Here is a 14,605-nt window from a genome sequence, read left to right as displayed (position 1 = left end):
AAGGGGACCACACCCTTAGTTGGATATGTGCCAACCTGACATTATTTGTAGTCTCCTGAGACCAACTTCACAGCATTCGCCTTACCAACAACGCAACATCCTGGTTTTCTGAATGGGGTCAGGGGAAGACGGTTTGGGCACTGTAACCTGTTGAAGTTTTTGTGTTGCACGTTAATTAATGTTGGGACAACAGATGCTTCTGGGTAGGAACTGTGGAGTGGAGGGGACTTGGGGTGTTACGACAGGGACTGCTGGCCCTGTTGGCCTTAATTACGGTGAGTTTAGGGAAAGTACGCAAGACAGCAGATTGTTCGTTCGCATTCCAGTGCAGGACATGGATGGTGACCTGTCTGCAAGGCTGCCCTATGGGCTCCAGCGGCAGGACAAATCCAATTGCTACATAAACATTGCCACACCATTAAAGGATTAAAAGTTATGACATGGAACATAAATGGCTTGATTGATAAAATAAAGAGGTGAGCAGTCCAAGACTTTGTGAGGCACCATGCGTCAGACGTCTTGACGTTGCAGGAGACTCATTTGTTGGGAACCAAATATCCATTCCTAGCCAGACATGAGTAAGACAAGTTTAGATTTGCTTGCCACCACAGGAGCCTTCATTCTACACATGCATTTCAGACCACTCCCCCGTAGTGATCCAACTGGGGCTTTGAGTGGGGGATTTCACCCAGTTTGGTGATTGAACATCTGGTGCTTCACCAATAGAAATGTTATGCACTTTCTAACACAGGAATTAAGGGGATTCCTGAAAATGAATGAAGGGTCGGTGGACTCTCCAGGAGTGCTAAGGTAGGCGGGGAAAACCTGCATGCAGGGACTTCCCCCATCACATCTTAAGGCATGGAATAGGCAGTCACAGGCAGCAAAAAATTAACTGGAGGCCCATTTTGCTTACCTTGAGCGAGGGGTGGGGACAGGAGGGATCAAAATCACCAAGTGGCAATTGACAGGGCAATGCTCGGGCAACTCTAGCCCCAATGAGAGTCACCAATGGTGGCATCCTCCACCAGGGTTCATGAGTAGGGTGATATGTCCAGTAAACTGCTCTACTGGCTGGCAACCCATGGGGTGGTCAACCGGGTGATCCCGGGGATAGTGGGACCAGCCTTGACAAGAATCACAGAAGTGGAGGTGATTGCAAATGTATTCACTACCAAGCCCTGTTTGTGAGCTGGGAGAGACCCTCCCAGAGAGAGCATATTTACTCTTGAGGACCATAGCCACGCTGGAACGCAGAGGCATGGAATGTCCCATTGAGCTGCATGAGGAAGCCTTCAGAGACATGAAGACTCCGGGACTGAGCGGCTTCCCGATGGAGTACTTTTACAAGTTCCAGTTGTTCCTACTGCCACCATTGCTGCCCATGTTGAGCAAGGCCATAGAGAAAGGCCAAGTTCCCCGGGGGCTTGGATGTGGCCACCATCGCTGTCCTTCATCGGGCGGGGCAGCTTCTGGAGGACTGCTCCTCATATCGTCCCATTTCCCTCATCAACAGTGAACTCAAGCTTTATGCCAAAGCTGCTGGCCAATATGCCACTTCTGGATCAGTGCCAGTTCAGGTTTCAACATAGTACCAGACACTGTACACACAGCCTTGGCTTACTGGCACCGCATGGTTTGGTCCAGCGCATTTCTTTATACTGATTTCAAGAAGGTGTTTGACTCTAAAGACTGGCACTTCCTATGGGACGTACCTGGGTGACTGAGATTTGGACCTTAAATTATCGTGCACGAGCAGGTGCTATACACTTGCCCCAATGCTCATGTCTGCATGAATGGAGTATTGCATCAAATTTTTCAAATCCAGAGAGGCAACAATCAGGGTTGCCCATTATCACCCCTGCTCTTCGCTCTAGTGATGAAGTCACTCAGGACATGGGTGAGATGTAATGCCGGTGCGTGGGGACTTGAATGGGGGAGGGACCGGAAAACCGTATCGCATTATATGCAGATGATGTACTACTGTTTCTCTCCAGCCCCAAGGTCACAGGCCCCTTTTCTAGATGCTGGAACTCTATGGTCAGGCATCAGGACTCGTAGTAAATAGGTCCAATTCCCTGTTGTTCCCCTTCTTTGGTGGAGCCGCAAAGGAGAGTTGGCGGAGCCGGGTGGTCATTCGTAGGCTGAGTTTTCAATATCTGTGAATTCATATATCCTTGCCACTGGACCTTGTCTGGTCTTTAAACTTAACGCTCCTGGTTACAAACATGAAGAAAGACTTTGAAAGGTGGGCCCACCTAACATTCAGAATCCTGGGGAGGACGCCACTCTTCAAAATGATGGTTGTGCCAAGATTTGTGTACACTCATAAAAGTTTTCCACACGTGATCCCATAAAAATCATTTGCTAAAGAACAGGCCAAGTGCGGCCTTTCCTCTGGGCAGGCAAGGTGCCACATATAGCATCTGGCAAGTGTTCATAGTCCACTTATGATGGGGCATGGCTGCAGCTGATGTACGGCTGTATTACTGGTCCTCCCAAATAGTGGCCCTCAATGACTGGCTATATGGGGGGTTGGCAGATCTGTCAGTTCGGACTGAAATAACAGCCATGGGCTGGGATTCTATCATGTATATGGTGTATGTAGCATCAACTCCACGCCCCCTTTCGGATCTGCCACAGTTGGTCTTCCTGGTGTGCAGATTGGCGCTGCGCTGGACGAGGTTGGATGAAAATATTACTTTGGAGATCCCGTCTTTGGAGAAAACGCTGGTTGGGACAGGTATCCCACTTAGAGGACTTTGGCAAATGGGACTTAACTGGTAATTCTAAATTGGGAGATGTGTGGTAAAGGTCGCACTTGAAGACGTTTCAGGAGTTGCTGGTGGAATAAAAGCTTCACCACTGACAATTTGATAGTTTCCTGCAACACCGACATGCTCGGGGGTTCTATGAGTAGTCTCTTGCGGGCCCCCAAGTTCATCTCCCTAGAAGTCCAAACTCTAATGGGGGCCTTGGGGGAAGGGGAATATCTCACATTTATAAGTTCGTAGTAATCACTTCGCCGGACTCCTTCGCTCACTTGAAAACCAAGTGGGAAGAATGGGTGGGACCAGTGGTGAACACTGAAGGGGCAGAGGCATTAATGGCTCCACAGGGATTGGCGATATCCTCCAGACTCCGCCTGATTTAAGTTAAATATTTACACATGACAAATCAGAAGCTGCTGCAACTGTGGAGGACTCACCACTGTCTGCCCTCTGTTTGCATCAAGTGCACTGAGGAGGGAACACATTTCTTTCATATGGCCTGATCTTTTCCGGTGATTGTGTGGTATTGGGTGGCTCTTTTCCATTCACTTGCGTGGATTCTGGAATGGCCTATTGATAAATCTCCCCGTAAATCGCTCCTGGGTTTCCTCAATAACATAGGCAGGAGTAGAGAGGAAAGGTCATTAGTTGGCCTGGGTACACTCATTGCTAAGAGGGATTTAGCCTAAGCCTGGAACTCGGCTAACCCACCATCGATATTGGCTTGACTTAAGGAAATGGACTGGTGCGCAAAAGTGTAGAACGTATCCATGTCACAAGAGGATGCCCCCCTAAGCATAAGAAATTCTGGGGCACATGGTGGGAAAATAATGGACTGTAATAATTGACATGCTATTAAGTATTGTTTTCTGTGTCTCAAAGCTGTACCTGACCACTGACACAGTCTGGTTTATTAAACTCCCAATTAAAAAACAATTGCATTTTGGTTTAAAAAAGGGGATATCATGTTTATACCTATATCTTATTCTATTATGAATTGTCAAACTATTAACTTTTAAAATGTCAAATTTACATTAACGCAAGCTATAAATCAGATCGCTCCTTGTTAATAGAGAATTAATTTTTACTATTTTCATTCCTTAACCGATACCTCTGAGCTAATTCAGAGTTTAGTTGGTGGGATTTCAGTCCCTTCCTTCGCAGAGGAAAGTATGCTACATTTAGGCCCTGATTACAAGTTGTGCAGAATAGTGTGGATTATTTACCAAACCCGGTAAATTACTTTACTCTATGGTGAGGTGTTTACAGGGTGTAGTAAATTCATTTTATTTTTAGTACTTTCTCGAAAATGATGCATAACATGAAGTGCTGATATTCAACACAACAAATTACACATAATTAGCATTTTTTTCCAGGCCTTTTTCCTGATAAATTTCAGCAGGTTTGATTGCTGGAATGTTTAAGAGGAAAAACTGTGAAAAGGCTATCATCATCACACAACTCTTTAATTCCGATCCCTTTAAAAGTCTTATATAAACAGGGACAGGAGTTTAGCCTTGAGCTTGTAATCAGGGTCTAACATGTCTTCACTACAGCAGAAGAGGTTTCCTCACCAAAGAGATTACGCGACACCTGCGGTAGAAAAAGTTGAAACGATGATGTAGAACTGTGCAGTTTCTGTTAGCAATTGCAGCAATGAAATTCTATCCTCGTGAAAGGGGTACAATATTTCTGACCACATATCCAGTATCCCTTGCGTGCTGCAGATGTTTTTTTATGTTGAAGGACACTGAACACACTATTTATGTGAATGTCTGCTATCCTTTTCCTGGCACTTGCACAAAGCTAACTCTGCAAGACATAGCACCACAAGTGGAAATAACTTACAATACAATCCACAGACAATTGGAAAACTGGTGATAGAAACTGCCATCTTTTGCAAAACGTAATCACTTTCCTATACATACTGGGCATCATCTGATTTTTATTTGGTTGTCTACTGACTTCAGTAGAATAAAAAACGTAGATTTTAACTTGAATGCTACAACATAATTGTGAAGTCTGGTTTTCAGTAAATAAATGGCACAAAGGAAAGCAGTATACAATTTAAATATCTTCTGTTATGAAATGAAAATTCTTTGTGGTTTTAAACTCAGTATTAATAAAGTGCAATTTTAACCTACAAATTATCTGATTGAAAGTTTCTGACACTGTAAAGGATGTGCAAAGACATCTCTCAATGATCTTTTTTTATCTTCAATAAAATAGACATGCATATTCTTTTCTTTTTTTCATCACTAACCAAATTAATGAAGAGCAGTTCGTAACAAAGTATGCTCTCAGTTCCATGATAAGAGTTACAACATATATAATGTTTGTCTACCAATATACCTGTTTAGTGGCCTCTGTAAGGCTAAACGGTGGCCGAGTGGTTGGAATTAGTTGGGGCTGAACAGAGGATAGCCATACACAACACTGCTGAAGAGTGTCTTGATGACTGACATGCTTCTGAAGTTCATGTTCCAAACTCTGATATACCTAGAAGAGAGGTAAAGAAAGCTGAACTGAAAAGCAACATCACAGAATTTCTTGTGGGTGGCGAAACAGTATCTATACTTTTGTGCACGGGTTGTACAATGAACAAAATCCTTTACAATGTACCTTTGAAAATGTTAAATAAAAGTTCTCACTTTCATGATGCAGTTACTATCAAAGTGCATGTTTGTATTACACCTGTTAATTAGTTAATTTAATTACAGTTTTGTGACTTCCTCCCACGCAGTGTAGCACAATTGAATATAAAAACAAATAAGGCACAACATATTAGTCACCAAAATTAAGTCAAAGCTTTTTCTCAGGTAGTTTTAGGAAAATGAGACTTTATACAGTGCAAAAAAAAATAGTACCAACTTCAGCGGCACCGGAAATCATTTGAAGCTGTAAGACAGAAACTGAGGTTTTTGAACATTATATACATGCTCTTTTTCCCAGCTCCGCTGAAAATCCTATGTGGCATGGTAGGGGGTGACGGAGTAGCAACCCCTGCACGGATACATCCCCCCATCATGGGACCCGCCGCGCCCAGGAGGGCGCCAGGCAGCAAAAGTTCATCCTTGGAGTCGCACCAGGCATATGGGGTCTTGCAGGAGGAGGGCTCGCAGAGATGACTTATTGGCCTCCTCTGGAGCAGGGGGAACACTCCCAAAGATAGGTGTCAGCGTGGACCCATGATGGACTTTTGCTCAGATTCTTAGCAAGAGTCCATCATGGGTTGACCCATGCTGGACTTCACTTCGATGCCTGCAGCCTCTGCAGGACGACCCCCCTAACTGCGACCTGCTCGAGTAAGCCTTTTTCCATATCTAAGAGCACCCCTGAAGCAGAAGCCCCCGGGCCTTGGGAGCTCAACCAATAGTGTCCCTATGTCCCCTAAGCATCAGTACTTACCTGGGCAGTGGTTGGGTTTCTTCGTCTGGCCTCCTGGCCAGAACCTGCACCCTTTTTGCAAAATCGATCTCCCCTACTGATTTGCATTAGGTGCCCGATGCTGTGTAGGCACTCTGCACCCGGCCGCCCCAGTGCCGCTAAGGGTGTAAGTTTGGTGCTGCATTGTGGCCCTCCGTGCTTATGTTCACCTCAGAGACAGGTCTTAAAATTAATCTAGAAAGAAGCTTAGTTATCTAGAATTGGTGTGGATCTCCTTTTTGAGTCTTGTGCCATTTATTAATCACCGTGTGTATAGCAAATGTCTTACACTCCTTTGTGTTAGGCCTATGGCTGCTCGCCCACACAACCACAAATAGAGCACTTGGGTTTACATAGAAGCCCTGTACACTTCTGAGGGAATCTCTTAACTCCTTACACAATAGGATCAATTATTGGTATATCACATAAAAGAGCCAGCTCCCTACATTGATGGTGTAGCGGTGGGGTACAAGACTCAACATTTGTTGTACCACTTGATTGATAAGAGATTTCACAAGAGGAAATCCAAAATTGACTTTAGCTCAAACATTTTTCCAATTTTCGATTTGTTCCAAATGTTCTTTAAACTAGTGTTAGGGCCTTGGTTAAGTACCCCATTGTTTATCAATTAAAAGCCTGTAAAGCATGTGGGTCGTTGGCAGTCCATAGCATTTGTGTAAGTTCCTGATAAGTTTCCAACTAGTTTAAACACCATGTCTGAGACCCCAGGGACCTCCCAGGAGCTCAACCTGGCCCCCTAAGCCCACCGGAAAGTTTTACCACTCAAAGAAGTTTGCAAGGCATAGAACCTTTCCATGGATCCTAAACCCACAAAGGCTCATCTGCAGAAGTTGCTGGCAGAGAATGACAAGGCCCTGGCAAGTAAAACTTCCCCCAGTGATGGAGAGGATGATGGATCTCAAGAGGAGGAGATTGCGCGGTCCATCACTACCCCTCAGATAGCAACACCACAGGAAGTGACCCCAGCAGTGTCCTAGAGAAGGTTATTACTGAAGATGCAAATTTTCAGAAACTGGCCAAGAGGATAGCCTTGGAGGGTAAACTGCTGCCCATAGAAAAAGAAAGCTGAGATGGGCTTAGGACCAATCTCTGGTGGCAACAAAATAATAAATAGGGAGCAAGTAGAGTCTTTTGACCCTAAAATCCCCAAAGGGATTGTCCCAAAATTCTTTGACGGTGATGATATCACCAAGTGGTTCATTGCTTTTGAGAGGGCCTGTCTTAGCAGGCAGGTTCACAGGAAGCTGTGGAGTGCCATCCTGTGGGAAATGTTCTCAGGAAAGTGCAGGGAGAGAATCCTGACACTCACTGAGAAAGAGACGGAATCCTATGGCATCATGAAGGGTACCCTAATTGTACATGACTTTGAAGGACTTTATAATCTGATAATGAAGGCACATCTTTTTAGTAATTGTCACCAAGAGAAAGTACATAAATTCTTGGTAGACCTAAGTCCATTTTCTCCTCAAGAGTTGGGGAAGAAGGCAGACCACTGAGTCAAGACAAGGGTAAACAAGACTACCACTGGTGACGGAGACCAAAAGAAAGGGGCCAATACCCCTCTCCCTCCCACCAAGGGAAAAAAACAAAGTCTTCTTCGGGCCCTCAAAAAATCTGCTCAGCAGGGAGGGCCCAGAGACTCTTCACAGCCAAAGGTTGGGTAACAGGGAAGGGACGGGGATCCTATGGAGGCTTGGTGCCATGACTGTAAGATTACAGGGCACTGAACTTAAAACTATAGCTGTAAAAACAAGAAAAATACCTTTAGCCAACCTGCAGTACATGCAGTTGCTAATGCGCAGATGGGATCTCAGATGTGACCTGACCATGTCAGTGACCCCACTGAGGCAACTCTAGTCTTCGAGGGAGGTGTCGATGCTGCCGGGCTCACTAATATGCAAGAATAAAGGCAGCATCCCTTGATTAATTGTACCATAGTGGAGGCCCTGAGGGATACTGGTTCTAGTGTCACCATGGTGGCAGATCAATTAATTCACTTAAAAGAGTACCTGATTGGAAGGACCTATCCAGTCACCAATGCTGACAATGTCACAAAGAAAGATACATCCCATGGCTATGGTACCTTTTGGGAGTAGTTTGTCAGAAGGAAGTGGCTGTGTCCTCATCCATCCCTGTAGACTGTCTGCTTGGAAATTATCTGGAGACTTCCCTTTGGGCTTAAGTAGAACGGAGGATCCATGCAGGAATGCTAGGGATCCCAGTCTTGGTCTGTGTACAAGCCAGAGCAGAGCCTGAGTGAACAAGAGGTGATGTATCCTGAAAGTGTGGACCAGTCCTCAAAGATAAAAGGCAAGAAGACTGGGCTTCTAAACAGATTTCAGGTCAGAACCCCTCAGGAAGAGGACCTGTTAGCCCAAGAGGGAACTGAGCCTGAAGACCTTGGTCCTTAAATGGGGGAGCTCTTGGGCCCAGGGGGACCCTCTAAGGAGGATCTGTGCCAGGGACAACACACCTGTACCACTCTTAGAAGCCTAAGGCAGCAAGCTGCCGCAAAGGAAAAGGGAGGTATCATTGGAACCCACAGGGTGAATTGGGAGGAGAGGCTCCTTTAAACTGAGGCCAGAGACCCAAAACCTGGTACAACCAGGAGTAGTACCTCAGAAGCTTAAGAAAGTTCCTTCTCACTTTGGCCCATGCAATCCCTTTAGCTGGGCACCCTGGTCAGGATAAATATGGAGTAGATTAGTCAATCACTTCTACTGGCCAGGGATATCCCAAAAGGTGAAGTACTTTAGTCAGTTCTGTGTCTCCTGCCAAGCCAGTCGTTAGGTATGATGCCACCGGAAGGCCCCCTTAATTCCACTTCCAGTGGTTGGGGTACCCTTTGAAAGGCTAGACGTTGACATTGTTGGCCCCCTAGACCCTGAAACAGCCCTAGGGAACAGATATATTCTGGCGGTAATGGATCATGCCACCAGGTATCCTCAAGCTATTCCTCTTAGGTCGACCACTGCCCTGCAGTGGCAAGGCCTCCTTGGTATCTTTACCTGGGTTGGTTTCCCTAAGGAGGTAGTATTAGACAGAGGTACAAACTTCATTTCGGCATTCTTGAAACACATGTGGGAGGAGTGTGGAGTGACTTACAAGCTCAAAAACTCATACCACCCACAAACCAATGGCCTGGTTAAAAGATATACCTAGACATTGAAAGGCATCTTTGGTTGACTCCCTGAAAAACTCAGAATGAGATGGGATTTCTTACTCCAGTGACTGCTTTTTGCCTACAGGTAAGTACCATAAAACGGGGAGTGGGTTGTCCCCCTTTGAACTTCTGTTTGGGCGTCCTGTTAGGGGTCCATTGAGTCTTGTGAAGGAAGGATAGGAAAAACCTCTCAGAAAGCCAAAACAAGACATAGTGGATTATATGCTTGGCCTTCACTCCAGAATGGCTGAGTGCATAGAAAAAGCAAGCCAAAACCTTCAGGCGAGCCAGGAGCGCCAGAAGCAATGGTATGACCAAATGGCTACCATGGTTGAGTTCCAACTAGCTCAAAGGCTACGGGTATTGAAGCATGTGACATCTAGGGCCCTCCTTAAAAGAAAAGGGGAGGTCACCTATTTGGTGGACCTGGGTAGTTGAGAAATATTCCAAAGGGTTATAAATGTGAACTGCCTGAAGCCCTACTTTGATACAGTGGATGTGACTATGCGCATGGTTATAGATTAGAGACAGGAAGCTGAGAGTGAACCTCTGTCTGATCACCTCTCCAGCAATCCCAAAAATGGATCTGTTGATGGAGTGGTCTTGTCAGACACTCTCATTGACCAACAGCAGGCTGATTGCCGGCAAGTCCTAAATCAGTATGCTGAGCTCTTCTCTCTGACCCCTGGTCAGACTAGATAGCGTACCTATGATGTGGACACTGTAAAAACAAAATTTACAGGCAGTCTGATTATGTCATAGAGAGCATCCAAGCTGAAGTAAGCAAGATGCTGAAACTGGGTGTCATTAAACCCTGAGAGAGACCCTGGGTCAGCCCAGTCCCCAAACCTCACTCCAAGGGTGGAAAGAAAGAAATAAGGTTTTGTGTGGATTATAGGGGTCTCAATGTTGTGACAAAAACTGATGCATATCCAATTCCTAGAGCAGATGATTTGATTGACAGGTTGGGAGCAGCCAAGCATCTGAGTACCTTTGGTCTCACATCTGGGTACTGACAGATAGGTCTGACCACTGGAGCAAAAGAAAAACCTGTGTTTCCACTACAAGTTGGCACTTCCAGTTTACAGAGATAGCCTTTGGATTAATGAATGCCCCTGTCACCTTCCAGAGGTTGGTGAACAAAGTCCTTGCTGGATTGGAATCCTTTATTGCAGCTTATCTAGATGATATTGAAGTCTCAAACTCCACCTGACAGGACCACCCGATCCACCTTGGGAAGGTCCTTGAGGCTCTGAAAAGTGCAGGCCTCACTATCAAGGCATGCAATTGCCAGATAGGGCAAGGAAAGTTTGTATATTTGGGCCACCTTATAGGCGGAGGCTAAGTTCAGCTACTCCAACCCAAGATCCAGACAATGCAGGACTGGGAATCTCCAACAACCCAGACCCAAGTCAATGCATTCCTTGGCTTGACTGGATATTACAGGAGGTCCATGAAGGATTATCAGTCCATGGTGGCCCCCTCCCAGAACTCACCTTCAAAAAGATACCCAAGAAAGTGTACTTGACAGTGCGCTGCCGAAAGGCTTTTGACACTCTGAATAATGTAATGCACTCTGCCCCAGTCCTGAAAGCTCCAGACTACTCCCAGCAGTTCAGTGTGCAGACAGATGCCTCTGAGCATGGAATAGGAACGATCCTAGCCCAAACTAATGATGAAGGACCTGACAAACCTATTGCTTTCATAAGCAGGAGACTACTCCCCAGAGAGCAGCATTGGAGCGCAATAGAGAGGAAAGCCTTTGCTGTGGTCTGGGCCCTGAAGAAGTTGAGGCCATACCTGTTTGGCACTCACTTCCTAGTTAAGACATACCACAAGCCTCTCAGATGGCTATAACAAATGAAAGGTGAAAACCCGAAATTGTTAAGGTGGTCCATATCCCTACAGGGAATGGACTTTACAGTCGAACACAGACCTGGGACTGCCTAAGTCAATGCAGATGGCCTTTCCAGGTTCTTCCACTTAAAAGATGAAGACTCTCCAGGTGAAGGTTAGTTTCATCCTCTTTCGTTTGTGAGAAGGGTAGTGTTTGAAGCGTCCCTCTCGAGCGCTGTGCCTGCAGGCCTGGGGGAGGAGGTGTGACACCTTCCCCCAGGATGGGCTTTGTTTCTGGTATCAGAAAGCAAGGGCTCTCACCCCATGGGTCTATCAACATGTTGGTGGTTTGCATGCTGCTTAAAGCCAGTCAGAGACCCCACCAGGGTTGGTAGGATTACAGGGGGCACCTCAGAGGTGCCCTCTGGGTACATGTTCTAATAAATCCAACACTGGCATCAGTGTGGGTTTATTAAGAGGAGTTGTTTGATACCAAACACTCCTGGGTTCAGTGAAGCCATCATGGTGCAGGGGAACTTGAGTTTCCGAGTTTCCATGCCATGTACTCTCTATTGCTTCCCTGCCACTTACACTATTAAACATAGACTTAAATATTAAAGGGGCATATCTGCTCATGCAGATCTGCCCCCACCTGAGATATAGTGCATCCGGCCTTAGGGCTTCTAAGGCCTGCAAGAGGGGTGACACAGCACAAAGGCAGTGTGCCATGTCGACTTTGTTATTTTTTTTTGTTGCAACTAAACATTTAGGTTGCAATGGCAGTCTGCTTGGCCTTGAAGAGTGGCCCCTAGGGGACCCTCTTCAGCCCCAATGCCCTAGGTACCAGAGGCACCATTTAATAGGGACTTACAGGGGTGTCTGAAGTTGCGCCAATCGTGGTACAGTTTTAGGGAAGGAGCTCTGGCACAAGGGACTTGGTTTGGCAGGGACACTGTGCACTTTCAATCAAAACCACATTATTTTCCAGACAAAAACTGGGAAGCTAACTATATCAAAAGAGGCACTTTTTCACAAAGGGAATAGCTCAATTATGGAACTTGTCAACACCGCTCTCAGGGGCGGCGTGGCAAGCACTGGTGTGTGAAATTGGAGAAAACAATATACTCTGGTCATGGATATCCTCATTAGCATAAAAAGATCTGGGGGAAATGATGGAACTATTATCGGTTGCAGGACACAGTGGGGTGACTGCACACGGAATCGTGATACATGCTTGTGATGGTTGTGCACTGCTGGGGTTTTTGGTATGTTCTGGTTTCTTGCAAAAAACAATATAATTTGGTTTATAAAAAAAAATAGTATTACCATACAGAATAGTATCATAAACCAAAACTGTCTTCAAGAAGAATCAGAATGAATATGTAATCATGACTCTCTTTTACAATTAATGGCCCTGGTTCTCAATAGCAGAAGGTTAATCACAAAAGAAAAATATTGTATTCTGAGCATAGCACAATTTAATACAATGTATGCACTATTGAATATTAATCAAAACTTGGAAGCTTTTGATTAGTTCCAGTTTTGCAAGGTTGAGAAGAAACTTTACTGAACCAGCAAATTATCTTGCTTTTTCCATCCCACACTCTCTTTGCACTACGCTATGTGGATGCTTGCCTCTGTACATAACTTCAGCTGCCCCATCCTTGCAACCACCATTTATTGATCACTTCCCTTCACATTGAAAAAACATAAACAGGGTAAATTAAACCACATACCCATAAATCAAAGTAGTACAGCAGTGTAGGAACTGGATAACTCTGCTGTCATTGTAGATGTTTATGTCAATCGGAACAACAGTAGATATTCTACTATGTAATTAGAGGTGTATCTAGGTTTCTACAGTGTTAAGGTATTCTTCCAAAACTGCAAACCTACAAATCAATCTGAATGTGATCTGAAATACATATGTCAACACATGGAGCCAATTCGCAAAGATTTTTCTTTGATGTACTCTTGTAGTACGACTGGCTTACTCCTGGATTCCAGGAGAAAGCCAGTAGAATTACTCATACCAAAATTGTTGTGGATTCAGCCCAAATTCATTACTTACCCTCTGAGCTGTGCTGCAGATTGCAGAATAGCTGTCTCTTGTTCCTTGAAGGTGTCCTTGAATATTTTGCTTGAACTTTCCCTGAAGATGTTCTGCGCACTGGCTGATCAAATGATCTCCTTTTCCTCTCAGACGGTTTAAGCGATCTTCAAATCCAGCAATCTCTTCCATCATTGCCTAAATGTTTTGGAAAATTTATTAACTGAAATTTAGTTTCAGCTTCTTATAAACCCTTCTTTTACAAATATCTTGTCCTGAAATGGCGACAGATAGGATTAGAGACCCAGTAATTTCTGTTCATTCTGTCTACCTATAGTCCTGAAAATATAATTTTCTTGACATTTTGTTTAGACTAGCTCCAACCACCAAAAATTATAGCCACTCATTGAGGTGTGAAAGATCGAATTGCAACATAAAATGTATGCCAATGTAAACACCTAAGAGTAAGAAAGTACTTCTTTGCTCAAATCTCCATCTAAGACACAGTGCAAAGAGTATCTCAAATAGAGGCAACAAATCAAGGCCATGAAAGAGAACAATTGCAACAAAACCATATGGTTAAGGAATGATCTGCAAGCGAATCATCTAGCTCTTATGCTCATATGTTGCACGGCAGGCACATTAATTATAATCAGTGCCATCGAAGTACCATATCTAAAATGGTGGGTAGAGTCTATGCGTCAGTGAAATAGGTTAAGCAGAACTGTTTGGGTTGACATTCCTCATGTCGGATTTAGAACAGGGAAGATATAAGGACCAGTATATATTTTCATAGCATTTAGTTGTTTCTGAAAACCATGCCCCGTAAAGTATACACAATTACACAATACAGTTTCTAGCAATGCATTGTTGCAATGTTGAGTGTCAATATAGACCACTTGAAAACACTCAGCAGAGTAAAAGTTATTGGACCTTGTTTAACTCTTAATTGCGGCTCTGTTAAAAATGTCTTTGTTTTTTCTCTTCAGATACACAAAAAGCTATATCAAACAAGTTTCTATTAAAGTGCAGTGTTTTTATTTATTTAAGAGAAGTTCTAGTCTATCAACTTATTCATTTGTGCTTATTCAACAGGCCTAGTCAATGAGAAGTTTATACTTTAATAGGTGGTTTCTCAAAAGTAGTTGTTTCTACAATGCTATTACTCTAAAAATCTGGCAATCTAAAGTAATAATGTGAAAGAAAATGGAGGGAGCAGATAGTATTCCTTACTGCTTGTACAACCCTTTTCCCGTCTACCTTCCAAATGGCTATCACAGATTTCCTGTCTGCAGACACACCAAACACCTCTACAGCACTGTTTTCCTAAATAAGCTA

General features: G+C 44.4%; 1 protein-coding gene across 1 annotated transcript in view; it reads right to left on the bottom strand.

Moving 5' to 3' along the window:
* Positions 1 to 14,605, bottom strand: part of SYNE1 (spectrin repeat containing nuclear envelope protein 1) — a 1,959,630-nt gene that overhangs the window by 878,230 nt on the left and 1,066,795 nt on the right. Inside the window, exons 71-72 of the mRNA XM_085611789.1 lie at positions 13,289 to 13,465; positions 5,124 to 5,270 (exon numbers count right to left, since the gene is read on the bottom strand). Of these exons, the coding sequence (XP_085467915.1) occupies positions 5,124 to 5,270; positions 13,289 to 13,465 (324 nt within the window). The remainder of the gene's footprint in view (positions 1 to 5,123; positions 5,271 to 13,288; positions 13,466 to 14,605) is intronic.

This window comes from Triturus cristatus, chromosome 6 (genome assembly GCF_964204655.1).
Source record: "Triturus cristatus chromosome 6, aTriCri1.1, whole genome shotgun sequence".
Taxonomy (NCBI): domain Eukaryota; kingdom Metazoa; phylum Chordata; class Amphibia; order Caudata; family Salamandridae; genus Triturus; species Triturus cristatus.
The sequence above is the reverse complement of the archived record's forward strand: the minus strand, read 5'-3'. Positions and strand labels throughout refer to the sequence as shown.